Source organism: Doryrhamphus excisus, linkage group LG3 (genome assembly GCF_037039965.1).
Source record: "Doryrhamphus excisus strain RoL-2023G ecotype Guam linkage group LG3, RoL_Dexc_Guam_v1.1, whole genome shotgun sequence".
In the NCBI taxonomy this organism is placed as follows: domain Eukaryota; kingdom Metazoa; phylum Chordata; class Actinopteri; order Syngnathiformes; family Syngnathidae; genus Doryrhamphus; species Doryrhamphus excisus.
The window spans coordinates 20,376,796-20,404,771 of NC_136359.1; the positions used below are offsets into that span (position 1 = coordinate 20,376,796).

Here is a 27,976-nt window from a genome sequence, read left to right on the forward strand (position 1 = left end):
TTGTCTATATGTGCCCTGTGATTGGCTGGCGACAAGTCCAGGGTGTACCCCGCCTCTTGCCCGAAGACAGCTGGGATAGGCTCCAGCAGCCCCCCCCTCCGCGACCCTCGTGAGGAAAAAGCAGTAGAAAATGAATGAATGAATGTTTTTATGCAATTCACAAAAAAAGCAGGGATCGACTGTATTCATGGAAATACAGATCAGTCACAGTTTTGGATTTCTTTTTTTGTAAAAAGCATTTTATTTCATGTTATCCATTTATGAGGACACGTGTTCTGCAAGCCTTCATCAGAAGTAATTTGGCGGCAGACGTAACTCTGTTAAAGCATTTACAGTAGAAGGTAAGTTCATCACACAACAGGCATGCATGCACAGTGCAAGTGCATGACGTTGACTGAAGCTAATTATAGTGGCTCTAAAAAAGTGGGACGCACAACCACATGTGTACAGCTCTGACCCTCTCCTTGGATGAGATGGGATAAGATGGGATTCTGCTGTTTCCATCACCCTCTCGCTCACGTTTACGCTTACACGCACACATACACACACACCACGGCTAACTGCTGCTTGACAGAGCCCCCTCAAACATTGAGTTATACTGATATGCATGATTTACTATTAAAAAGCATGTTTAAAAAATAGAAAATGCATCCATATATCTTCCATTGATAGTTAAGAAATTAAATGAGGGGAATTAAAGCTGAAAAATGGTCATGTGATAAACTCTACAGACTATATAACGCATCCTTATACAAAAGAAAATAAATCTATTATGGTCATAAAAATAAGAGTATAGTGTAAATATATATATTCATATTTATATTTTCATCACTGTATTTACAAGAATAGTGAATGGTGCTGCGTGTGCCTTGGTAGTCTTTGCTCTGGATTTGGTCGATAAAGCACGATGCTGTCTGGATGACCTAGTCAAATGAAAAAGACCTGGCATGATCTGAGTCAGTTCTCGAGTTTCCTGTCCTTTTCTGACATCATGGCAAAGTTCTGCAAAAAAAAAAAAAAAGTGCCCCATAAACATAGCTTCTGCCGAGACCCGGGAACTGGCTGTGCTCTACAGTCCATGAGAAGTTCTCTGAGGCATCTCATCGGCCAGCAGCAGTCCTTAGCTTCATCTCTGGGAATGTAGCGAAAGATTACACAACCCCATGAGGCAGCGAGCCGAGGAAATGTCAATATTTGCCTGCATGCAGATGAGGTATCAGCGTTTCTTGATGGCTGCTCCATTAGAATGGGGAGGGAGCTTTGGAAGGCAGGGCTCCTCAGCACCTGCGTCATGGGAGAAGACAGAGTCCTCGCCAGAAGAGCAAGTGGAGCTGCGAGTGTCAGGGTAGTTGGGGGAGTATTGATCCAAGGGCACGGACAGCTCTAAATATTCCTGGACATAGAACAGAAAGGCACCATTTAGATACAATACAAACATGGCTGCTGCTTTCACCTGTAGCCTGGACAGTACCTGGTTGGATGTCATTGCCAGACACCGGTCCAGGTCCTCTACTAGCTGTTTGAATGTGGGCCTGTGGGAGGGCACTGCATGCCAGCAGTCCCTCATCATCATGTATCTGCATGCAAAAAGATGGAAGATTTAACCAAGATATTCCAGTGGTGACATTATTCATTCATTCATTTTCAACCGCTTATCCTCACGAGGGTTGCAGGGGTGCTGGAGCCTATCCCAGCTGTCTTCGGGCGAGAGGCGGGGTACACCCTGGACTGGTCGCCAGCCAATCACAGGGCACATATAGACAAACAACCATGAACAATTTGGAGTCGCCAATTAACCTAGCATGTTTTTGGAATGTGGGAGGAAACTGGAGTACCCGGAGAAAACGCATGCACGGGGAGAACATGCAAACTCCACACAGAGATGGCCGAGGGTGATATTGAACTCGGGTCTAGCTGTGAGGTCTGCACACTAACCACTCGACCGCCGTGCAGCCTGGTGACAATATAACAATACTATATATCGACATTGGTATAAACTATCATCTAATTTGCATAACTGGCCATAACACAAACCTACAGCGTTTTTGTGCAGAGGGGTATAACAGGGCTTTTTGGTTTGAGTCATAAGAAATGTGCGACACTTACATTGACTTGAGCAATATGCCAATGGTGACAACGGCACGGCGTACTGGCGCTTAAGAAGGTATACAAATATCCCATACACATTTATTCATGGCAGGCCATCACAATAAAATTTGTAGCAGCACACAAAATATGTCTGACTGTTGCCAACACAGCATACGGTTTAAACACATGAAAGCCCAGTTCCTGAGGAATAACACAGGATGTGACAAAATATTTCAAAGTAGTGGCTGCTCAGAGCTCCACTTTCTTTCATTGCGTAAGAACAGTATGAGTGATTTAGAAATCTGGACCTTTTCATACTATGGTAGTATGAAACCGGTTCCCGGACTATGCTTCTATCCTCTAATTGTTTATATGAATCTGTAACATGTCACCAACATGTTGAGGTTCCAATAATATCAGCTCAAAAGACAAAATACACCTATATTTTAAGAATAAATAGCATTCCATACTCCTAGTTGATATTAGTACTAGTATAACATAGTATATGTGAATGTAATCCAGATAAAACTGCCATATGATCTGCGCACAAAAACATTTGTGGAGGATGACTATAAATTAAATGTCTCCACTGGATTCCCTTGGTAGAACACAAAAATAATGTAATACAATTAGAAATAAGACAATTAGAAAATAGCAAAACAAAGACCTTTTAGGTGGAGTGTAAACAAAAAGTAAAACATTCTGCAGTGCTGTTTTTATGTTTGCCTGTCCACATTTTAGCTGTCAGACTCCTTCCTAGTTTGTATGGGATTATGCAAAGATTATCCTTTGGATTCTTTTGGATGCTTCCCGAGTTTCACACCTTTATATGGATCCACACAAAAATTGGCCCAATATCTAACTAAATAACTAACTTCAGAACAGGTCAGAATGAGTCCTTACAGTTCATGAGTGCACGTGGAGGGTTTGTCCATGCGGTGACCTTCCTTCAGCAGCTTGAACAGCTCTTCCACGGGTACACCCGGGTAAGGAGAGCCTCCCAGTGTGAAGATTTCCCAAAGCAGCACCCCAAATGACCAGCTGCGGACAATCACCACAAGCAACGGTCTGAGTTTTCACCGCACAGATCACAGAAGATTTAAAAAGCAATTTGATCACACTCACACATCACTTTGGTGTGTGTATATCCGATCAAACAGTGCTTCAGGAGCCATCCATTTGACTGGTAAGCGCCCCTGTGGGGAAAGTGTATGCACGTTGGCGTTATTCTGTCTCATAATATTCAATAGTATTTCCCCGCAAAATATACAAGTACTTACGTTTGTGGTCTTCTTATAGTAATCGATGTGGTGTATGTCCCTTGCCAGGCCAAAGTCAGCAATTTTCATCACATTGTCGTCAGTGACCAAAACATTACGAGCAGCAAGATCTCTGTGGATGCACTGTACGGATAAAAATAAAAATGGTTATACAAACACTTGGGGTTCAGGATGTCCACGGTTACTACAGCAATAAGCTACAGTATGATCATCAGTTTCATGGATGTATTTTGTGTTTTTTTAATAAAGTAGGTCTAAACGTCTAAAAGGCTATCCCTCAAGAAAAGACACAGTGTTTATCATGATTCATTTAAATAGAAATCAATGAAGCTACAGGATTATGTATGAAAAACATCCACCGTCATGTCTATGGTTTTGTAGATGGCACAAAAACTTCATGGGCACAAGGACATGGCAAGAAATCGAGCCCCATGGTGATGTACTTTATGATCATATGGAGGGGTGTTATTGTAAATCTACAGTGGATCCCCATGTAGTCACAATTCAGCATTTACAATCCTGTCAATTCACAGATTTTTGGGAATCAAAAAAATATTTTTACATTGGAGCTGAACCTAATAATTGCAAATGTTGATCAGAAAATGAGAGGAGCATGTCAACGTCGGTTAGGAAGAGGAAGGAAGGCTGTGTGTCAAAAATACACTTGGGATTTTTTTCCATTCGCAGAAGGCCACGAAAAGTCACTCCTGTAAAAAGCAAGGATCTACTGTACTCCGCATTCCCTACTAATTTCTACAGCTATTCATTTTCTTCTGCAATAAATTGGTTCAATTCTAAAGATACTTCCTGTATTTTTCCCCTTATAGCTGTGTATGTTTTATTTTCTAATATTAGTCAATTTAAAAGAGGGGAAAAAAAGGAAAAAGTCTGACTGTGCTCATATTACCTTCTTGGAAGCCAGGTACTCCATGCCTCGGGCCACTTGGTAGGCACAGGACACAAGGTCTTTGATCGACATGTTCTCTACAGGAACTTGGTCTGGGTTGTAACAGTACTCCATGCCTGGAGGGCGTCGTACACGCAAATACTCTCTTAAGTTGCCTTTGGATGCATACTCCACAATCACATACAAAGGACCTAGAAGCAAATGGAAATAATGGAAATAATGATGTGACGGTTAAAATACTCATTTCAGCTTTTTCTATGACATGAGCAAAGCTATCTACAAAACACCATTTTACTAAGCTAACTTCAATATCTACCCACAAAACTATGACGTCTTTAAATATATGCTGTCAATCAAGGAATAAGTGTCAGAACAGCTCTTAACTACTGCTTTTGAAAGGTGGGTGCACTTACCATCCTGTGTACATGCTCCCAGCAGATTTATGATGTTCTTGTGTTTTCCAATGATCTTCATCATCTCCATTTCTGAAATTAAGTCTGAAAGATCTTTCTCCGTGGCATCAGCTGTAGGATATAAAAAAAAATTATATTGGGGGACCTAAAAATCTCAAAACCAAGCATACATGTGAATCAATTAATAACAGCAGCAGTCATTGGCTAAGTATATGGAGGCCTGTCCAGCACCGCGCTCACCGCTTGTCCACGGTAGCCATAAAAAAAGATTCAATTTATTAAAGGGATAGTTTGGATTTTTGGACATGAAGTTGTATCACACCCCCATAAGCAGTGATGTCCGTCAACAGCGACTCACTCCCCACTTTGTATCCTGAGCCAGAGTTCAGATCGGACGATACAGATCAACTGTAATCAAACACATGCCTATAAGAGAAAACTTACATTTCAACATTTTGACTGCAACTTTTGTCACACGGTTTGGCTTCTCCTTGTCAAGACCCAGGGCCTCACCCATCACAACCTGACCAAAGCAGCCTTCGCCCAGAGGCTTCCCGAGAACAAGCCTGCAAGCAGAGGAGGAAAATAATGTAATACATGTAGTCACTGTAATAAATGAGTATGTTTAAACAGAATTATTTTATTTTGTTTTGAGGTGACTTGACTTAAAGGTTATCCCAGTGATAATATAAATTTATTTGTTCTCAATCAATAATATTGTCAATGAACATGTGATGTACACCACAACTGTTCACACTTCACCAACTACGTATATGTTCTCTAAAGCCATTAGCATAGCCACTATAGCCACTATATAGCCACTATGTAGCCACTCAATTGCCCTTACACAAATCCATCCAAATTCACACACCTATGCATACATTAATTTAGCCGGAAAAAGCTGTACCGTACCAATAAAATAACACTTCTAAAAGGGGCCGATGATCCTTTCTTTAAAGTTATTGTTTTGAGAACATTTAAAATATATATATATATATTTTAAATTTTATTACAAACTTCATTTGTACAAAACAGTATAAGCATAATTACAGGAACATAAAAGTGCAATTCTACAGAACAATATCAACATAACAAAGATTGTTTTGAGAACATACCGATCACGTGGAAGCTCCCAGCGGGGATCTTGGGGTAGTTCATACTCAGACACCCCTGACAACATTGGGGAGCCACTGGAAGATAGGCGTGAAGGTCTGACCAACATCACACCAGAGTGAATGGAGGAACTTGAGTCCACAGACACCTGAAGTAAAGAAGCCTGACATTACTCCCCTCATAGTGGAACAGACACAAATTGCATAGACTAATTTAGTCAAGGGAGAACCAACCACGAGGTTTACAATATTCAAGAGTATACCTACCTGATAAGAGTTGAGCTCTTGACAATCTCTATGGAAGCATGCTTTTTATAGGATTATGGGGGTCATCATACAACTTATACACGTCAGGAAAAAGTGAGAGAAAGGAGTAGAAAAGGTAATATATTCCAAACCCCCTATCTACTTTCTGTTACCTGTCTGCGCAGAGGGATGCTTTTAGCCAGCTTGTGGACAGCCTGCTGACTGTTGAAGTCACTCTTCTTGGACGAGGTGCGTATCTTGACAATAATTACGATGGCAATCATGACAGCGATGAAGAAGAAGCCCACACAGTAGATGACCACCTCCAGGTAGGTGTGGTTGGCCGGAGGATAGTGTGGGACAGCTAGATAGAGTGGGGAGCATTGGCGTGGGTTGCATCAACTGTTATGTTATGTTATGAACTATTCATATAGATACATAACAAACCACGCTCACAAGCACCCATTCATCCCCATACTGTACACAAACACGCACATTCAAGCTGTATTGTCCAAAAACCACACCCTTTGACACGTGTGGGCGACATAAAACACAATGATACAGTATTTAATTAGGAAAATGGCAATAGGTTAAACACTAATTTAAAATTGACAATTAAGTCAAGCCTGGAAAATGTCAACATCTGAGTGTCAAGGGTATGGTTTTTATACACAACACTTCACACACACACCATGCTTCATAAGTAATCATTTATGGAGCTCAATTACGTGTGTGTAATGTTAAAGTTTATGTGTTGGTGTGGGTGATACATGAATGTCATTTTTGGGGAAAAAGCCAATAACTGTGTACCTGTGGTACAACGAGTGTAATGTGGAAATAAAAGTAAATCATATGTTGTTTTTATCCTCCCATACACTAGGCCTAACTTGAATGACTTATTATTAACCCAAATAGTTATTGAAGACACCACATAAAAAAGGCACATGTTGGTTTGGGATGGGACGGTGTAGTGGCTTTAAGATATTGCATGAGTTTCTTCTAGGTTTTGATCAGTACTGAGTCAAATAAATGATGTACAGTGGATCCCCGTAAATCTATGATTCCACATTCGCAGGGCTGTGAATGAAGAATGGAGATTTCTGATAAGAAATTACATATTTTTAGAGGTACATATTTTTATTTTTTACCATTATAATTTATATTTAAAAATCTCAAAAGTACAGGCTGTTTCCACAGAAAACCCATCAAATTCACTCTAAGTTGGTAATCAATAAACGCTCAAAATCGCCAACCCACCCACCCATGATAAATAGCGTTAAATAAACGTCTAGTCTAGTCCAACATGTGGCGCCACTTGTTGGAGCCCTTGAACCAATGTGATCTGCTGTGCATCCCAAACCAAATGTGCTGCTTCACCCGTCACCAGCAATACACAAGTGAGCTTCACTTAAGTGAAGAGGCTGACTGACAAACAACTTGATAATTGGACAAATGCCCATTCCTCCACGGAGGAATGAGACACACAAAGTACAGAGGGCCAATTATCGGAGCCAGCCGCTGCTCTCACAGCAGGAAATGACATGAGGAATACATGTCATTTGAAGCGTTTGTCAAAGAAAATCAGCTTTACACCAAATGAAATGCAAACATCAATTAAAGCGCAGAATGGTTCAAACAGTTCAAAGTGAAATCTGACCAGAACTTCCAAAGGATACTTTTAAGAGTCTTAAAATGAACCTGGATGAGGCCAATAAGAATAATTTGTTTGGATTTTTTGGATGGTTTTTTTTTGTTTTTTTTTTTACTTAATTCTTATGGAAGGCTAGGCAGCTCATGACTTGTTTGGCATTCTTAAACTTCATGTAAGCACAGCATGGCATACAATGAGGAAGGTGCCATGCTGAGAGGAAGTGAAGTTAAGAAAATAACCCGTCTCAGCTTCTGCTCACATTTTCCGAGAGAATTTCATTAGTTTTAAATTCTGAAAAACGTGAAGGCAGATAGCCAGACGGTTGTAAAGAACAGGACAGGAATTCAGAGAGAGACAGAACCACTGATACCTTCAAAAACGGTCAACCATGCAGAGTGATGAGAGAACCCGATAGAATTGCCCGCCAAGCAGGTATACTCCCCAGCGTCATCAAAAGACACATTTCTCAGTTGCAGGACTTCCATTTCTTTGTCCGTGGTGTTAAGGCCCGCGGTCTAGAAAATAAAGGAAGCAGACCCAACAAGAGGCCCAATAGAGAAATAGGAACCATGAGTAAAGAATTCTGAAAGGAAAAAGTGGGAGAGGAGGGTTTTCCTCCTCGTCCAACACCATTTGTCCACCAAAAAGTTACAACTGAGAGGCACAGCCAAGGACTTGTCAAGGAGATCCCCACCCAGGCTAGAATCTGTTAGTGGTGGAGCTAGTTAGGTTGGATCTGTCTGACTGAACACCGCATTGGGCCATCCCGTCACCATGTTGAACACCTCAGTCTCATCTCCACATGCAAGAGATGAGCAACATGGAAAACTCCACAGCAGAACAGGTCACACTCACACTTGGACACAGCTCACATTCCTTTCTCTGGACCATGAGCATTAGACGAACAGCAGGAGGTTGGTGAAAGATGAGGATAGCTGGGGAGAAACAAAGGGAGTCCACACACAGTGTGTGAAGAGAGCGTGAGCGCTGTGAAGGGCAAGGGAGCGAGATTAATGAAAGAAGATGGCACAGGGGCCAAAAGAAGAATGGCACAGCAAAGGAAAGAGTGAGAATTGAGATCAGGTCCAATGTAAACCTGAGACTAAACACTTTCAACTGTTCCGCTGGGAATTTTCCATAGCGTCATTTACAGTCAGGGGCACTGAGGCAAGAGAGAGGGAGGGAGAAAACGGAGGGAGGCAGGGAGGAGAGAAACAGCTGAGGTTGTCTCCAGTTATACAGCTTATAGTTTTTTCAGGTGCTTTTAGAAGTGCCTTCACTGTGTTGTCCTATGCAGCTTCGGTGATGTTTACCTGTGGGCTCAAATCTGGTGACAGTCAGCCAGGCCGACTGATTGGCCTCCCCTATATAATTGGACACTTTACAAATATACTCTCCACTGTCCTCCTCTGTCACATTGTAGAGGGTCAGCAACTGAGCATCCGAACTATTGACCCCAGAATGCTGGAAATAAAAAAATGTTATGTGCAGCTCAAACAAAGTAGTTGCACCACTCAACACTTAGACTCAATATTCTGACTTTTTGATTTACATTGTTTGTGGTCCGTTAACTTCACTTTTATTAACATTTCAGCTGTTGGAGAGAATACAGCCGTACCTCAAGTTCCGTTATCATCCCATTTTCCAAATTATGATAGTTACATTATAAGTACAGGTAAAAGCAATTTATCAGCGACTCTGACTTCTATGTTTTTTGCCTCTTTTTTTGACTGATGCAACTTATACTCGGAATAGAGTGCAGAAAATATGATAATTCATTCCAAAATGTCCTAAGAAAAACCTAAGCAATTTCCCTGACATGAAATAACGTAAATCCTATTAATCTGTTTTAGACACCCACAAATATTAAAGGGGACGTATTATGCTTTTTCCACTTTTGTGACCTACAAATGTAGTTAGAATGTTATGTTATAAATGATGCCAAAGTTTCAGATAAATGAGGTTTGCTCATTTGGAAGTGAGTCCTGAAAGAGGTTTGGGATGGCTCTGAACGCTCGGTTTCAGAGTTTTTCTAACACTGGCACAGTGATGTCACAATGAGTCGAACTTCCTTATATGGGCGTGCTTGGGTACAAGCTGTACGCCTGGTCTCCTCTCCACACTGCACTCTTTTGTGGAAGATTTCACCATGTTAGCATGGTGAAATGGCTTCCAGGAAATGACTGTTCAGGTAACTTGCCGAAAAAGGCGACTATGTGTGTTACTGCTCTATAGTCAACAACAACTGAATACAAATGAACACAATAGGTCCCCTTTAACAAAAATACATTTTATAGAGAATAAATATAGATTTATTTGTACAAAACAATGCAAAACAGGTATGCATGATGAATGACCTGCATAACATAATTTTTTTACATTACGAAGAAGAAGATGGTGAGGAGAGTGGACACCATCGTCGTACTTTGAAATGAGTTATTTCTTGAAATCAATAGCGTTTCTCACCTCAAATGGCATTCTCAACATTCTTTAGCCCCATGGCGGGTTAATTAGGAATGGCACTCATAACAATTGCACATACTGTGAGTCACCAATACTTAGGGTGCTTTGTTTGGGTGCTCGATTCCATGAAATTATACAATACAGGGCTAGCAGACTAATTTGTTGTGTGCGATATTGTATGATAGGCAGTGTACAAAAACCGGGGCGGAATTTTTGTCAAACAACAAATCATAAGAAAAAAGGGGTGTTCAAAGATATGTTATGTCAACAATCTGACTGATTATATGAAAACAAATCACGTTGAATTCCTACCTTTAGAACACGAACAAACGGCAAGCCGTCTGGACCGACACGACTCCCGTTGACCTCGATGTGTTTCAACCATTGAATGTGAGGCTGAGGATCGCTAAACACTTTGCACTCAAACTCCACATCACTGCCCACCACTGCAGTGCGATTAGCGGGTAAGCCAGCCTGCAGAATTGGCCTGTGTGGAGAGCGCTCTGCAACACAACCCAAACATAAATTTTTGTTGGAAAAATTGCAACATTTGCACAAAATATATCTCAATTTGGGGAAAAAAGGGAAGAAGACAAAATGTATTTTTTCAACCTTGTGTAAAAGTAGCTTGACAGGTTGTAAGTTAAAATAAAATGTCTGCTGCCAGAAGTAATACCTGACTTCTTGTCAGGGTTATGATCCCTAGTGAGGTCCCACTAGACCCTGGAGACACAGGCATGGGGAATTTGATTTATAGCACCAGAGTGCAAACAAGTCATGGCAGGACTCAGGCACCTCGCCTCGGGTGTATGGAACTCAAGCCAGGTATACCTAATGATTTAGTGTGCTGTTAACCAGGTATATACAACCATACTAAAAATAACTTCATATGCGTTTTTTTTAGATCATAAACATTCTCTCATAAAACTTTTAATAATGACTGCATAGCATAACAGTCCACACAATGGTGTGACAAATTAAAGGGAATAGATTTGTGTGTGACTTGTAAAGCAATGCATTGATTTTCTGGAATAGCATTTGGAAAAAAAAAATTGATTGAAATTAAGCACCTACCGACAACATCCAACTGGTAGGTATGGTTGATGCTCCCATACTGGTTTTCTACCACACAGGTATAGTTTCCCTTGTCTGAAGGCACCACAGATTCCATGATGATGGTCCATACATGGTCGCGAACCTGTCCATTAGAAAACAGTGGCAGGTATAAAAAAAAAAAAAGTAATCAAGTGACAGTGTAGTCATGGCAGATCTTTCAGAGATAGTTTCCCGCGACTACATACAGTAGATGTATTTTGTTGAGTCTAGCTGTCTCACCAAACAAAGAACTTATAAGGACTCAGAATGTTTTGGCTTCACACGTCTTTACTGGTGTACCAAATTAAGACAAAACAAGACCTGTTCATTTTCGTACATGTGCTTTCTGTCAATATGAATGGTTCACTAAAAAGGAGGCGAAGAAGGTAGATGAAGTGGAATGTGACAATAACAAGGTCCAGCGCTTTTCTCACTTCCTGTTGCCAACATATATATTAAGCAGCAGATCTTTGTTCTACCCACAAGAAAATTGGGTACATGTTTCATATACATCTGCAGCAGCCCGTCTTATTAGCACCGCCAGATGACTAGTTCTTTTCTTCAAGACATGTTATAATTTTTCTTCCATAAATCTGCCCAGACCAGCACTGTGTGATTAGCCAACAAACCTCTAAGGCAATGGCAACATCAAACATGCATGTACAGAGACACAGCCATACGGTTTTCCCTCATTTAACTAAAACATGAGGGACTCAAGCGGCCTGCTGCCAGATGTGTTGTGCTTGGCTTCATACATGTGGTCTACATTATTCCCTTCTTCCGGTATGTCTCTATGCTGTACAGTATATGAACAATAGAACCCCAGCCATAAAAGCAAGAGTGGGAGAGATGAGAGGCATCCAGAGCCGCCTCAGCAGACCTTTGCACCGTGACTGAAAATACAGCAGCCAGATGGTAAAGTATGCTTGCTGCCTGGCTGTTGTGGGCTGGGCAAAGAAGGAGGTAACAGGCAGCTGAGAGGAAACTCCTAAATGTGTCCCAGCTGGGATGGAAGAAGCCTTGGGTTGCATAAGACAAGGCTGAACTAGCCCACACCTTGATGGACACAGCAGACATATAGCGAGAGGGGGTTGTTTTTCTATGTCATGTCTCTAAATGTGCAAACATATGTACCATGACTGCGATACTGATCTTTTGTCATGGCCGGTTAATACTTGATAACAAAAAAAACCAATAGCAATTAAAAATGAAAAAAATCTGACTCTGGTAACTCAGCCATGCCGGTGCTTTTAGATTTGACGCAACTGTTGACCAGCTGCACGGTGAAAGAGTGGTTAGTGCGCAGGCCACACAGCCAGGAGACCCTGTGCGTGTGTGGGTTTTCTCCAGGTACTCTTAATTTTTAAAAGTACAACATTTCTAGTCATGGTTTTGCAGAGGATGTCCAAATATACCATCACCACACTGTTTGGTTTTAATGGGCTTTACAAATAAACCTTGACTTGCTTGATGTGCCGAAAAAGCAAGTGATTGATTGAGACTCGCAACAGTCTCTTAAATAATCAGTTAAATATGTGTGGTGTAAGACTGCAACCGGCATTCTTTACTTAGGGGACGAGATTGTGATCTAATGTGAAGATTATATCACTTTCACATTCACACTCCTGGTCAAAGACTCAAATGTTGAAGGGGGGTGTTGTTAAGTCAAGAGGAGATATCAAAATAATATTAACTATACTAAAAATTTAAAGTATAATTTTACAGACCTTGAATCCTCCAATTCGATGGTCTCTTTTGAACTCTTTTCCATTCTTGTACCATTTCAGTGTGGGTATTGGGTTGCCGCTGGCCTGACAGCGAAACTTGACAGTTTTACTGGCAGGGACAGCATGAAGCTTTTTCTCCATTTTTTCTGGATGAGCCCACTGTGGGGCCATTGCTACAATAAACAGAGACAAAAAAACACAGAGAGGACATTATTAGGTTGACTTTTTTTTTTAACCAAATCCACAAAATCAAACAAGTATCTCATCAACTCTTATTGCATGTCTAAAGAGATAAGACTCAATTATTCTATTGTGTTTTTAAAATGTGCATAGTAAGAATTTCACTTGCATAGCTGATTGAGTCAGGGAGGCATAGTCAAACACCCACACCCGATACACACAAACACACACCCAATGTGTGCAAAAAAGTATTTGTTTAACATGGCAGTGGTAGTGAGTTCACATGGATCAGACAACTTACGAAGCAGTTTTTGGCTGCCTAATAGTTTAGACTCCTCGGAAGAAGATTCTTCATCCTCATCGTCGTCCTCAGATGAGGCCAGAGTATCGACTGTTTAAAAACAGAGATTTTATCATTTATCATACGGTACAGGTTTAAGAAAGAAAAATTAGCATTAGCAATGTTGCTTGAGTTTTGCGACAATACCTGTGACATTAAAAAAGATGCTTTGGTTGCCAAAGGTCGTGCATGCATACAGCCCGGAGTCTGCCATCTTCACTGTCTCAATCTCTAGCTGACCATTGCGGATACGTGTGTGTTCTCCGTCCAAGATGGCCACATGGTCTTTAGTCCAGTTGACAGAATGAAGGGAATCCTTGGTGGAGCAGCTTAGGTCCAAACGACCCCCGAGATAAAGGGTGAAAAGTTCTGCTTGTGTTTCTGTGGAAACTGAAAGGGACATTTGGGTAGAGTTACAACCTGACAGTGACAAACAAACACAAGATTTCATTTATTTGTGGCTGCCCGCCACGCTGATATTCGGAACACCACAGAAAAGATCTGGCATGACTTTTTTAACATTTGGCGGTATCTTGCCCAGATTAGAACACGGCTGTATGTGTGAAACCTGTAATTACAATTCTATACAGTTGATGGCATCATACCACTAGATAGGAAGAGCTACTTCAGCTTGCTTAAATTTACAAGCAACTGTCTTTACAACTGACAGATGGCCATCAAACGGAAATGTCAGTCTTACTCAACGTACAAACCAAAAAAATAAATCTGCAACAGGTAAGTTATCAAATAACCCTTGTATGGGGGTTACAACTACTAAGTGCTAACAACAAACACATGACTTTAACTGTTATTTACAAAGTGGCCGAAAGGCATGCTGGGTGCTCCGATTACTCTTTGTTATTTTGTTAAACACGGTTTAAAAACATGTCATCTGGCCCCTCAACCCTGCCACAGATACTTTGTAGTCTTGTGGGAAACACTGAAACACGATAGAAAAAGCAGCAGCAGTAGCAGATCCAACTCAAACATTAACGACACAAATCACAGACAAAAGAAATGGAAACAATTGCTGACATAAAACAATCAGACTCCTCACAAAAATGAGGCTGTGTCTACGTGAAAAATGTACTTTAATATTCTGACCAAGAGACACTAGAAAAGACCTTCCTTGATTTCCTTCTGGCACATAGCCTGCTATGCCTCTTCCCCAAATTAAATTGCATCGTAAATGGGGCCCAATCGCCAAACCGGCATGGAGCTCCTTGGGAAACGAAGGTGAAATTTGATTACAGGAATCAAGAGCGAGGAAGCGTCACAGAGCGGGACACCTGAGCTCCCCCGTTCTAAATGACTACATAACCCAAGAGGGAGGGAGTAACCCAATTATGATGACACACAGTCCGTCACAATGGTGTTGTTTGTCTGGTTACAAAGGTAAGAAGCATCGGTGGCCAACTTTCCAGAAGAGCACGGAAGGTTCACTTTTCAAATTTATTTTGTGTTTACTTTAATTGTTAACTACGATCAATTTGTTTATAACATTTGTGAATACAATTACCAACATTACATTATAGTTTCAAACCACTATTTATATCAACAAAGTCACACTCGCAAAACAAAGCCCTCTACACAAAAATGGCGAGGAAGCCCGAGAGTGAGCATGTGTACATGAGTGAGCAAGTGAGGGCCTGCAGCGGCAGGTTCTAGCGCCAGTTGCTATGGTGACCCCACTTGGGTCTAGTAAAGGTATTTCCTGGATTGCATATGTCTGACAGGCTCTTAATCCCAGCAGGAAAAGGGGCCAGGGGGTAGGATCAACTTTCTCTTCACAAGCACAAGCAAAGGGTCCAAAGCAGAAGAGACATTTATAGTGATTGGTTACAGTGAGCCAACCTGCATGCTGGGCTGTACACAAGAAAATCCCTTTGCCCGGTGTGGGGGGGCCATCCAGTGTGTTTCTGTTCCTGCCTTCTAAATGGAGATGCCACTGATAAAGCTGTGTCAACATCCCAGCTGTTAATCTAGCTGCAGACATCATAAAACGCCCAGAAACGCTGTAAAAAAATGCTTGTTGTTTTATTGAAGACCACAGTCAAGACCATTTGTCCTTGAGGGACAAGACAACTGGGGGGTGAGGGGGATGTGACACAATGTAGTTAAAAGGTGTCACTAACTAAATGGGGTTGTGTGGAAATGTCATGACAAACACGCAACTTCAGTTTGCTTTCACCTATTCACCCTGGGCTACGTGGCAACCTCCCCACATTTCTTTTGACTATGAGAACGTTTGATCTCAGTTAATCCTCCTCGCGCTATGATTGGATTATACAGGATTAAAGATCCTGGCAACCCATCTGGATAGTACTTCCAACTATTTGCGAAGACAATGATTGACATAATTTGAAATCAGCCTAATAAAAATCCTGAAAGGAATTCGGGCAAAGAGGTAAGCACGGATACATTTTCAACTAGGGGTACAAAAAAAGCCCACTCCAATTTACAGTCAGAAGGAAGAGTTGGCGCCAGTCGTCGGAATCCACTCTAGCTACACGATAGAAAGCAATATGCTGCAAGAATGACTTCTGGGATTTCCTGCTCCCACTGTAGTAATGGGTAAATGCAGCAAAATCCGGCTAGTTGTGGCTCTGTAGTGGTGCATAGAGAAACAACTGTTCTATGCTTAAACTGCCACAAGGCATTGAAAAGGTAGACGATGTGTAGAAGGGATTAATTAGAGACAAAGGTCAGGACAAGCAGGAAGTGAAAGAACAGAACAATGTCCATTAGCAAGCTCCCCCCCAACATTCACCAAGAGACTTTCTCCTGAAACCACTCCAGTGGAGGACCCTTTCACTGCTAAATGAGCTGCTGCTCAATTAGCATGGATTAACAGTTGGAAGCTACATGGTTTACTGTGCTGGGTACAGTTAACCTTCAAACTCATCTAGTATGATTCAAATGAGTTCAGCAACATTTAGCATCACACCACAACATTAATAGCCAGCTCAAGACAAAGTCTCACGTTTATACTCTCAAAATGTCATTGAAATGTACCTATTTGGACGACAAAGCCCACTTAAACAACGGCTAAATAGATGGATGGATATACATGTAATACAGTATCTTGCCGTATCACCAAAACTTATTTAGCCCAGGAACTTATGCTACTTCAGTCAACAACAGCAGCACAGCGACGAAACTTACAATGTCCGCTCGACAGCAAACGAGCATCTTGTTGAGTCATTGTAATGGAATTGAGAGCTAGGTATCCACTCTTCCTTTTGTTCCGTCTGTGAGTGACAGCGAGACTAGCGGCTAGTGAGGCATTGTGTTACTCCACCAGATAAACATAGTTTTTCGTGTTAGCGGCTACAATAACAATATTGTTGTAGCCTGGTTAATATTCAAGACAGTTATGTAATTTGAACAGTAATTTGAACAGTTTAGTCTTTTTGTTAGGGCTTTAGTCCCAAAATAGGTCGGCCCCAGGGAGGTCTCCCGTGCAGCCCACCACCACAGCTTCAAAAATTCATTGGGGAAACCCTGTCAAACCAAATACATGGACACATGTAGCTGGAGAGGGATTAAACATATTTAATTTGTTCAGGGAACAGTCTTTTCTTATGTGAACAACACACAACATGAAGTCCAAAGACAAAGAAAGAAACATGCATACTACATGACAATTTCCATACAGCTATTTTGTTTCCCTGGTCAAGACAAAAGGAATGCAACCAAATGCTTCTGCTGTGATTGTTTGTAGACAGCTGAAGCCATCCGTCACCCAGCAGGGAAGTGGGGAAACATGAAGCATTCCCAAGCCAAAGTCAATGGGGGAGCAAGAGGAAAAGCACAGAGGCGCATAGATAGTACCTGGCCATTTGGTGATTAAGAACAGAGGAGTATAAATGCATCAGACAGCTCCCACCGAAATGGAAATTTATGGCTCACCTTGGAAGATAACTATTCTCAACAAACTTATGTTCAATAGCAGTATATTATCTTTAAATGAATAACACTAATAAATACATTTGTCCATTTATTCCTCTTTTACTAAGAAAATACTTTTTTGTTGTTGTTGCAAAGATCGGTGAATGCTTTTGTAGTAGGCTCACATGATGGGACACATTTACTTAAGCTGTCCTATGGTGGACTTAAGTACAACCTATGCAAGTTTATTTTAGCATTTACTGCCCAAGAGAGCCTTGCTTAATTATTCTGATTATAACACTGAGCTTTGTCATATCCTTCTGCTACTTCCCACTTCCGACTGCTTACTGTCAACACACCCAAACCTATCTACCCTCAAGTCAAGGCAGCGATTACACTGTTGGACCACATCCAAAAGGCTCATATTTTGGGGGCTTTGGTTTCGGCACCTCCTTCTCCTTTATTGGAAGTGAATCCGTTGAGAAAATCTCTTCTAGCTAGTCCTAACATTGCACAGTCTTGCTTAAAGACTGTGGGTGCATGGTTCAGACCTAAAGTAGAAAAAAAGATACTTTGTACTGATATTTTGGTCACTGGACTGAACGTTGCACAATGATGGAAAAAAAAAGCTTTAAAAATGCAATGACACATATATTTAAAATCAGATCTTTATATTATTTATTACTCTCAACATTTCAACCTTTTCAAGTTATATTATGCCTTTTCACTGTAGGCTTCCAATTTGGTTGTTTGCTTTATGCATCATTTTAGCCATTTGAAAATTTACTACATCAGCAAATTTTAATTATTTGGGATTTTATAAATAAGGGATTGTACAGTATATTCACTATAAGCGGTATAATGATTATCCTCACTGATCTTTTTTGCATTCTTTTATATTTAGCGAGTGAATATTGTTTTTATCGTTATTACCCCATATCGCCACGCAAATTAGACATGGTAAAAACAGAGAGCAGTAAAAAGTATGGAGTGATTTTTGATTGAGGACATTTGCTTTATTTATTATTGATACATTACTTGCCACCTTATGTTGTATATTTTGGAAATTAGATTTCCAGGTCATTTTTTCATCTATTTTCAAGCCTCCACATTTATTTTCGTTCACATTTTCAATGTCCACACCATCTATTTGTATTTTTGCTTGCGTATCCTTTCCTACCCTTTCCTTTTAGTTTTACGTCAATTCAAGGATAATCTATTTTTAATCAAACAATCTTTTTAGTATAGCCATTTCATCCATGACATTTTCAATTAGCTCTTGTGTTCTTACCCAAGAACAAACAGCAGTAGTATCATGTGTAAACAGTACTAAATTTGGTCCCAGTATTGACCCCTGGGGAACTCCACACGCAATATTTAAACTTGCAGATGTGTTTTCTCCTGGCTTCATATATTGCTTAATAATAGCAAGGTAGCTTTTGACCCAAAACCAAAACTATCAAATGCTTTTGTCAAGTCCATAAATACTGCATATTTCCTCTATAGCATTGGTAATTTCCTCAGTAATTGCGATTAGTGACATGGAGGTTGAAATGTTCGCTCTGTGTCCGTATTGGTTTTCTGTGAATAAGTCAGTTGTCCAACCTGTTATTTAATAATTTCTCTATTATTTTAGATTAGAGTTGTGGTAATAAATGAAAAAAAAATGTGACAGGACAAGTTTTTATTTAACCCAGCCACAAAACAATGCAGGTGCATTTTGAAATGATTATGATGATTAGGATCTGTATGACGTGATCCGATATTATAGTAATCAAAAATAACTTAACAGTGGTAACTAATTTATTTCATTCATTACGTTAAATGTTTTAGTGTAATTAATGCATGCAAACTGGAGCAGGCAAGCCCCTGTTATGACAGCAGACAGATCCGCTGTCATAAGCACAGTGGAGTGTCCTCACACAGATCCTGAAACTGTTTTATAACTTCATTCTGACCTGAACACACACAGCAGTACAATTCCAATACCATTATCACCAGTATTTAAGAGCGTATATCTTGCCATTTCCAGGGTTTTCTTGTTAATAACCAAAATCACTTAAAGGGATCATTCAGTTTTTTTGACATGAAGTTGTATGACAGCCCCATAAGCAGTGAAGCCCGTCAACAGCGACTCACTCCCCACTTCGTGCCCGGAGTTGGAGTTGCTTCACCTTAGCCACTCTGGTTCCCACATTGTTTTCTCACAGGCTAGCGTGTGCTTTCACAACTCACTCTTATACAGACTCAGCGGGAGAGGACAGAGCAGAGAGACGGCACTTACATATGCCATTTCTGTGTGCTCGTATCTGGAATTTTAATGATGAGCCATGCAGCGCTCACATGTGCCCTTGCAACCAATCGAGACTCATCTGGACTTAGCCAAGCAAACCCACTTGCAGATTTCTTGGCAAACACATTAGCCATGTTGCTGCGAATATATTATACTCCATTTTGTAATTGGTAGTACTACATCTTATATGTGGTTACAAACTGCCAAAGAACATTTCCGCGGTTTTCATGGATTTTCACAATCACAAATGAAAAAATATATTCCTGGATCGGAGAGCTATTGTAAGAACATTTTCTTTGTCAAAGTCACAAACCTGCAAAAATGTCCATAGAAATCAGGTTGTTTGTTGGTTATAGTGATCTTTCACACATATTCCAGGAAAAAGAGACTTTTCAGAATCTGTGACACTACAAGTTCTCAAAAATTCACACTTAGAGACATGTAGTTTGTATTTTCCAGATGGAAAACATAGTAGTTGTAATGATAACAAATGGCCAAATAACAAACACCATTTTCAACAGTTTTGTGTTCAAGGCGGCCTTGTGTAAATTGTCCCTTACAAGGACTCAGAGAAGTGCACTCAAATAACACAACTCTGATGGGGGGGGAGGCAGAAAGACGAATGCGACAAAGGGCAGATTTCACTGAAAGCTGCAGTGTGTCATACATTCCAGTACAAAGAACAAAGCTTTGATTATCAATGGACTATTTCTCACAAGTTAAGATAAGACAGACCTAAGACCTTCGTGCCACCGGTTTGATTTGTTTGTTATTTAGAAATACAAGAATACGAGTTAATCTAGCACCTTCTAGCACCAACTCACCTTCATCAAGGTTGGCAGGACGGCACTGTGTCCTTAAAACCTGGGCAAAGAGAGCCAGAAACAGAAGTACACTTGGCCTCCTCAGCATCCTGTTGAGGGAGCTACAACTGTTGGCTTCTCGACGACTGGAACTCCATTCAGAACCTGACAGCAACAGGTCATTGACAGATTCGAACTGCAAAAAAAAAAAAAATCAAATACATGAGTCAGTCTCTGCTGAGTCCAGGTTTATCAAATATTTGCTTGGGCAGCATAAGAATGTGATGAAATGTTATTAATCAGAATCAAGGGATTATGCACACAATTATGACCATGTAATGAACATGATAAGTCTACATTTATGTAGACAAAAAACATAGGACACTGGAAAAAGTTAAAACTGCTTTGAATGACTGCAAGGTTCAGTGGAGTATTTGAAGTTTATAGCCATCTTGTACAAAAACACTGATAAGATTGTAGATAAGCAGTCTTCCTGAAGTACAACCAAAGCTACAACAAATGTGTCTTGCAAAGGAACGAGAGGTTTCTTTTCAATAACTTGTAAATATGAAGTAATGACGGCTCTTGTTTGCTCAAACCCTTTTCCCAACTATTCCTTACAAAATGGAGCACTGTGAGCAACCCACACACATCTGCTGGCATCATCAGCCCCCAGCATCTTAACACTTGCCCCTTCCCCCCTTGAGGAATCCGTTAAAGACCAAAAAACCTCAGTATGTTATGTGACACCGTTGTAGAGAGACATCATTTCGACACTGAGAGATCTATCACCTAACATTTGTTTTTGACTGTTAGCCAGAGAGACCCAACAACCATTTGCTCTCATAAGTTGCAGAGACTTGAAAAAACTATTTGTGGAGCTACACAGTGGAAAGCTGGACATAAAGTACTTTGCAAGAAATTGTGTTGGCAGTACCAACACCAATTCATTTCTCAACTATGGAAAAAATTAACGATAAATATTATTTTCAGTGGGACAACACCCTCTCTCTATATGTTCTGAAGTCCGGTTTTCATGCTAGTATAGTACTGAGCAGGTTAATGCTTTGCAGAGGTCTGTATGAATGAATACCCATAATGTTCCTAGTGTATTAGCCTTTCCAGGATTTCCAAGGCTTTCTTTGTGATTGGTGCTGCATAATGTGCCTGACTTTGCAGCAGCTCTTTTTCAGTGGTTCGAGGGTTGTCTTTTTAAATAACATTGCATCTCCTTTTGATTTATTTTTTTTTTACTTTTTTACAAAATGTAAATAGCCTCTGATTTCAGGTGGATATTTTTAAATTGCCATATTCATTCATTAAAGCAGACCCATTGCCTGTGTATTTTAGCCAAAACAAGCTATTCCCACATGTACGCTTTGATTTGGAAAACAGTGATCAACATTTTTGCCTCTTTTCTGATGTGTTTCAGAACAAACCACTTGCTGTTTGTGTCTGGTTAATATTGACTATGTCAGTCAAAGGCCTAACCAATTACTTGATTACTGTAAATTCCAGACTATAAGCCAAATAATGATGCAACTAATGTATGGTTAAAAAAAACTACAATTCCCATGATGCATAAAGTGCACATTCAGGAAGCAGTTACGATATCAAAAACAAGCATATCGTTCATATCTATAGAGACAGAATTTGAGGCGTACGTCTCATGTTTCAAGATGGTGCCGCTTGAGTGCAAGCAAGTTAAGGCAGCTCTGTGTCTTCTGCGGCGTTTTTAGTGTTTAATAGTGCTTCATTTATTACTTTCTTATTGTTTTTTGTGTCATACCGACCCCTTAAGCAAGTGTGCTGCTATGTATGTTCAAGAGCAGCTCTTAGCTTTGTGCACCCCTTCGCTACACGGAGCGATCGTAGATCATAGAGGCTGCATAGCGGGAGTAAACAGCAAAAAAGACGGTATAAAGATTGCTATATAAAGACAGAATTAACCATGTTTGCGAACGCGAGATTGAAGCGCTTACAACGATAACGCCACTACAGCTAGACTACCGTGAGTGTAGCATGATTGCACATTATATTTAACTTTTTTGATATTTATTTAAAGATAATATACTATTTTATTTCAGAGGCTATTGTTCTATAAGATTGTTTACATTTTAATAAAACTTTGCAATATTCTTTGCCTATTTCACTTTCATATAAACTCACTTTGTGGAAAAAATATGAGGATATATATTTTATATCGATAGCCAACCTAAATATAAATCGGGATATGAGTTTTGGGCCATATCACCCAGCCCTAGAAGCAGAGAATTGTACTAACAATAACAATTCCAACCAAGTGTTAAGCATGTAGGCCACACAGTCAGGAGATCGGGAAGATTGGATAGGGTTCGATTCGCTGCTTGGCATCTCTGTGTGGAGTTTGCATGTTCTCCCTGTGCGTGTATGGGTTTTCTCCAGATGCTCCAGTTTCCTCCCACATTCCAAAAACATGCATGTGAGGTCAACTGGCGACTCCGAATTGTACATGAACACATATTTCTTTCCCTTTTCTGTGCATTATAACGGCAGAAAAAAGTTAATATGAGCTACCTAACAATGCACGTCACTGGGACACACCTATTTTGACTACCCACTAAAATACCTCTAACAATGTTTTATTGTTTTATATACATACATATACATACTGTGAAACACCTCTGGGTGCATATGTGACTTTGTCTAAACTCTTGTTAAAAAATATCAACATTTATATCATACATCAAAATTGAACATAAATATACCAGGCCTTATCTCCCACCACCAGCTCCAAGTAGCATCACATGTGAGTCAAAGCTCTAATTGATTTTATTTGTTTACCCACAGCACAGTCTGATTCAGAATTAATCACCAGCGGGTGTTGGTCTTCTAAATGGGCATGATGTTGCCCGCCAATGGTTTTCACTTTCCGAGAACACTTCACTATTCCAGCAGCTGACTTTGGCCAGAGGTATCCAAGGGTGACGAAGAAGCTTGGTCACCGCAGCTTTGCAAGCAGTGACTCACGCCTTGGGAAGACTCCAAGAAAATGTTTCTGCAGCATGACCGCAGAAGGCAGCAGAGTATGTTCCCTGTTCTTGTCACTACCATGACCAGTCAGCGAAGAGGAGGAAGTTGCTTGTCCGAAGCCTGACACAAAGCTCTGTCATCCTCAACTCCCATGAGAGCAGGAGTCAAACTAAAAAGTGTTATACGACTCTCACACGTGGCACAGAGTCATCATGAACTTGGCTTTTTTCATTTTGTAAAAGAATACAATATCTCACAAGAAAAAAACTTACTGATCCCTAATATAGCCAGTAGTACATTTAAACATTTACACTGCATGTATGCGATCGGTGTTGGTATCGTATCAGCAGCATAGAAATTATCTGTCATTATCAGATGTTGCGATATGCATTTTTTTATTATTCAGCTATATGTGTACCGTGTATGTGTGTAAGTGATCCTTGAGACTTTATTCTTTATTACTGTTAATGACCTGTGTGAAGTTGGTGATTCATGCAAACATGGCAAACAGGGAAATAATCTGCCAGCCTTGTTGACTGTGTTTTTCTCAAAAGCACTGCGTTCAGTATTACAATCAGTTTTTGCAATTGAGTTTATGTCACTAGCCAAACCAACTAGACAAAAATAAACAAAACACCATCAGTGACTGATGCACGATTGGACCCGCTGTCTTGTGAAATGCATCACGTAGCTATGAGACAGTTGTTGAGAGTCTGCATGTTACAGAACAAGTTTACCAAGTAACTTTAGATACAAACCAAAATAGAGGAGAGCTGAAGAAAACCTAATAAAGTGAAAGCATTGTGTCAAACGCCGAGATGTTTTCAACGTCCCAATTGCACTGTGTACGTGAATGAGGCAATGCTAAGCTACTTTGTGGCTGCCGCTTACAAAGTAATCTTGGGGAAGGCGGTCACTATATGTTACAGAGCGTGAAAGCTGAATATATATAATGAGCATTTTTTAAAGCACGAATACAGACAATGACGAGATTTACTCATTTCATACTGGTATCCGGACTAAAATGCATTATCCGTAACAGATACTCATTTTTAATGAGTATCCAACTCATCCCTACCAAGTCACAAAATCACGACAAGCAACATTGCTGAATTTAACAAACCATTTCAGCCAAGAGTAGTTCATACTTTACACCAAGAGATGGTGGACATCTCTAACTTTGATCTAAACTCAGGACTCGACAATAATGATGTACCGATGGCCCGGGGCAAGTTAAAACAAAATTCGGGCAAGTAAATCTAATCAGTGATATTCCCGTCGGGCAAGTGCACTTTGGCATGCCATACTGCCAAGAGTTTTTTTTAAGGCGGTTCTTGTTGGGTGTCTAATTCTGAAGGAAACAGCAAAAAGTGTTGAACCAGTGCCTCCTAAACAAGTATTTTATTAGCGGCAGCAAATGAAATGATGGCACAGGTGAGTGAATCACATTGCTGTGACAATTTGAAGTGGTCACAATGAAACACCACCGATTAGATCCAATACCAAGTGCTGATTTTGCACAAGCTACAACATCTAGCGCTTCCATTTCTCTGTGTATTTTTCTCACCTTTGCTTCACAAATTATTGTTTGACCATTGAGCTTTTTTTCTAGATTAAAAATACTAGTACACAAATGTGTCTATTCAATAATGTTTCATTGTGGTGCACAACTTGTAAATGTCACCGCTTACTACGACTACGATGTGTAAGGTATTATTTATTTTATTATTTTATTTATTTGAGATTCTCATGTGATGCCACAAAAAATTACATGATATCATTATGGCAGTCTTTTCATTTTACATGGGGCAAGTTCGGGCAAGTAGTTCTCACCTTAAGGATTCCCTATGGGCAAGTCATTTTGGTTTTTAATGTAGAGCCCTGAAACTATATTTGTGGTATTCACAATATCGTAATTCTTGGATGTCAAAAGCTAAGAAGCTGTCCCTCTTTGAAAGCGGTTGGATTGTTGAGCTGCATCAGCAAAGCCTCTCACAGTAAGCAGTAAGACAGTCAAACTTGAAGAACTTCTACAGTATAACTCAATTGGGCATACTTTCTCATGCTATAGAATGAGACATTTTAAGCATAACTAATATATTTTCTAACATTCTCAATAATTTAATCGGTTATCTTTGTTATGAATTCCCTAAAACAGACTAAATAATTCAAAGACCAGCAACCTCTTAGTAAACCGAGATAAAGGTTACAGACCTGACCCACAACATGGCATTTGCCATAATTACTGTTCATTGCCATCCATGCATAAAATTCCTCAGCTCCCAAATTCTGTAGTCTATTCTGCTCTTTCGGTTCACAGACAGAGCAGCAGCAGACCATTGCTCCAATGCAAAGGTGCAAAATATTACACAGTATTGTATAAAAACACATTGCTTTCCCTTCTACAGCCTTACAGTGTGGATATGCACTTCGCCAGCAAACCATGGAAGTTGGGTGTTATGATATTACACCTACATGTAAAAACAATCAATGTGAAGCAGCTTGACACGTTGCAATTTGGTTCACATTTACATCCCAAGTGCCTTTCACAGCATAACCTGTGCTTAATGCACAAGGTGTTTACATTTCTCAAATGGGAGGTTTTTAGATACTGTGCATAACTTTACAATGTTGTGATGTTCAGTAATGTAGAATGAGGAGGAGCAAAACATTGCAAGATTGTTTAGATTTAGACTATTTAACCAAATCCGGCCACCAGATTCATTCACTAACATATTTGCAGCAGATTGCTAAAACCAGTGTCTTTAAACACAGCAGAGCAGTCCTGTCATATGAAGGATTTGATCAATTTGATTTTCACGGCATAAAGAAAAGGCTGTCAGTTTAGGGATGCACGCTTTGTGACTGGACGGAAAAGTATCTAATGGTGCCATATGTCAGTGCTAAAGTGGCACCAGAAGGAGGCAAAATGAGATACATTGACTCCAACACACGTTTCTCCATCGCTGTTCACACCAGCAACACAAACCTTCCTCTGTATCCACCACTAACGGTGAGGTGCCTTCACAAACACCAGAATTCTGAACATCCAACATACAACACAAGTAGCTTGTTACACTAACTTAATTCTGCTCAATTAAGAAACGCTCTTGCACGTAGGATTAGCTAGCAAACCTTTGCAACAGTAGTTATTTTTGCACACATACATAGTATTTCAATTATGATTCTCTTCAACTTGCATGTCACAAAATTGCATATAAATAAAAATGTATTGTTTTTACCAGTTCAGGCACCATTTAGCCATCAGCACCGATTCGGTACTGCATAATAGATACAGTAAATGTGTCCCAAACAACAGAAGACTCCCTTCAAATAGAGGATCTCTGATTAACATAAACGTTGTCTTTGTTGTAATCTATGGTTATTTGATTTATGGTTATATTAGCCATTTAATAGGGTAAAAAAGTTATAGCACAGCCTTGTATTGACATTTCATAGAAAATAAGAATAATACGTTTACCTAATAAGCTTTTAAATGTCAACATTGAAAATATTTGTGATGTCCTTGTTAGGAGAGGTTGGGTTACCTTATCAATGAGATCTCCTTGGAATTGCAGCGGGAAACAATACTCGCCTCAAAGCACGTCAACATACAATAAAGCGTGTTTCTCTGGGAAAGAAAGGAACAGCTCACCTTACTGGCGGGGGGCTGCTGCGAGACAGCCAGCGTTGGTTTCAGAAAAAACACTCCGCAGCTGGAATTGGAGGCAGAAAAACTTGGCCAAAAGAGTATATCCACTATCCAGTCGTAATGAGGGAGCTCCACTTCGATCCAAGTATGGAATGTTTAGAGAAAACTTCCCCCAAACTGAGGGGGGGGGACAACTTACGCCCCCTATTACGGAACGTAAAAAAGCGGAAAATGTCCCAAATGTGAAAAGCAAATGTAGATAATATGATGGACCGAATTCTGAATTCTTCTTTTAACGCAAGCACCGCTGGCTAACTTTCGTGGCTCGGTCGTCCATTGATCACATCCCCTTTACTCACCATGAAACATTCCGCTCACCACCGGCAAAAAGAATCCCCGGCAAAGTTTCCCAAAAGTCGCCCATGAAAGGAAAACCTTGTGTTAAAACACGAAAGGGCACCCAAAAGGGATTCTATAACAAAAAGTATAAAGACTATTCCTGGTGGAAACGTGTGTTCAACAACAGTAGTCCGTGCTACTCCAAACCTCCCCCATCAAATCTGGGACTAGTTTGTGCATCCTCGGACCGCTGTCAAGCTACACCACGTAACTTTGATCACTTCCTGTCTGTGAAGTGTGTGTGTGTGTGTGTGTGTGTGTGTGTGTACAAAAAGTAAGACTTAACGAAATGTTAAATGCCTATGCTACTATGCCAACATTACCAAAAATCAGCAAATACAGTTGTTTTAATAAAATAAATAAACGAAATAAAAAAAAAACACTGTATTGGCAAAATTATACATCTCTGAAAGTAATACAACAA

The 27,976-nt window shown here is 40.2% G+C and overlaps 1 protein-coding gene across 6 annotated transcripts; it reads right to left on the minus strand.

Annotated features, from left to right (window-relative positions):
- Nucleotides 1-213: 213 nt before the first annotated feature.
- On the minus strand, nt 214-27,732 carry fgfr1a (fibroblast growth factor receptor 1a). Of its 6 annotated transcripts, XM_078789854.1 has the most exons (19): nt 27,157-27,732; nt 20,511-20,685; nt 13,650-13,892; nt 13,464-13,553; nt 12,983-13,155; nt 11,235-11,358; nt 10,473-10,663; nt 9,011-9,161; nt 6,213-6,410; nt 5,804-5,948; nt 5,133-5,254; nt 4,689-4,799; nt 4,276-4,466; nt 3,369-3,491; nt 3,214-3,284; nt 2,992-3,129; nt 1,472-1,577; nt 1,199-1,393; nt 214-1,002 (listed from the first exon to the last, which is right to left on the minus strand). In XM_078789854.1, the coding sequence occupies exons 2-18, from the start codon at nt 20,596-20,598 to the stop codon at nt 1,217-1,219; spliced, it is 2,442 nt and encodes an 813-aa protein (XP_078645980.1). In that variant the 5' UTR covers nt 20,599-20,685; nt 27,157-27,732; the 3' UTR covers nt 214-1,002; nt 1,199-1,216. The 6 variants fall into 6 exon arrangements, with proteins under 6 accessions (XP_078645980.1, XP_078645978.1, XP_078645979.1 ...); XM_078789852.1 differs by having other exon boundaries at nt 214-1,393; XM_078789853.1 differs by lacking the exon at nt 27,157-27,732 and adding an exon at nt 27,050-27,135 and having other exon boundaries at nt 214-1,393.
- Nucleotides 27,733-27,976: the final 244 nt, after the last annotated feature.

Coding starts and splice junctions, on each gene's coding strand:
- fgfr1a (XM_078789854.1), bottom strand. CDS start 20,598: ATGCTGAGGAGGCCAAGTGTACTTCTGTTTCTGGCTCTCTTTGCCCAG. Junction 5,255..5,803: donor TGGGAGCTTCCACGTGATCG/GTATGTTCTCAA, acceptor CTCTGCTTGCAG/GCTTGTTCTCGGGAAGCCTC. Junction 3,130..3,213: donor TACACACACCAAAGTGATGT/GTGAGTGTGATC, acceptor GATTGTCCGCAG/CTGGTCATTTGGGGTGCTGC.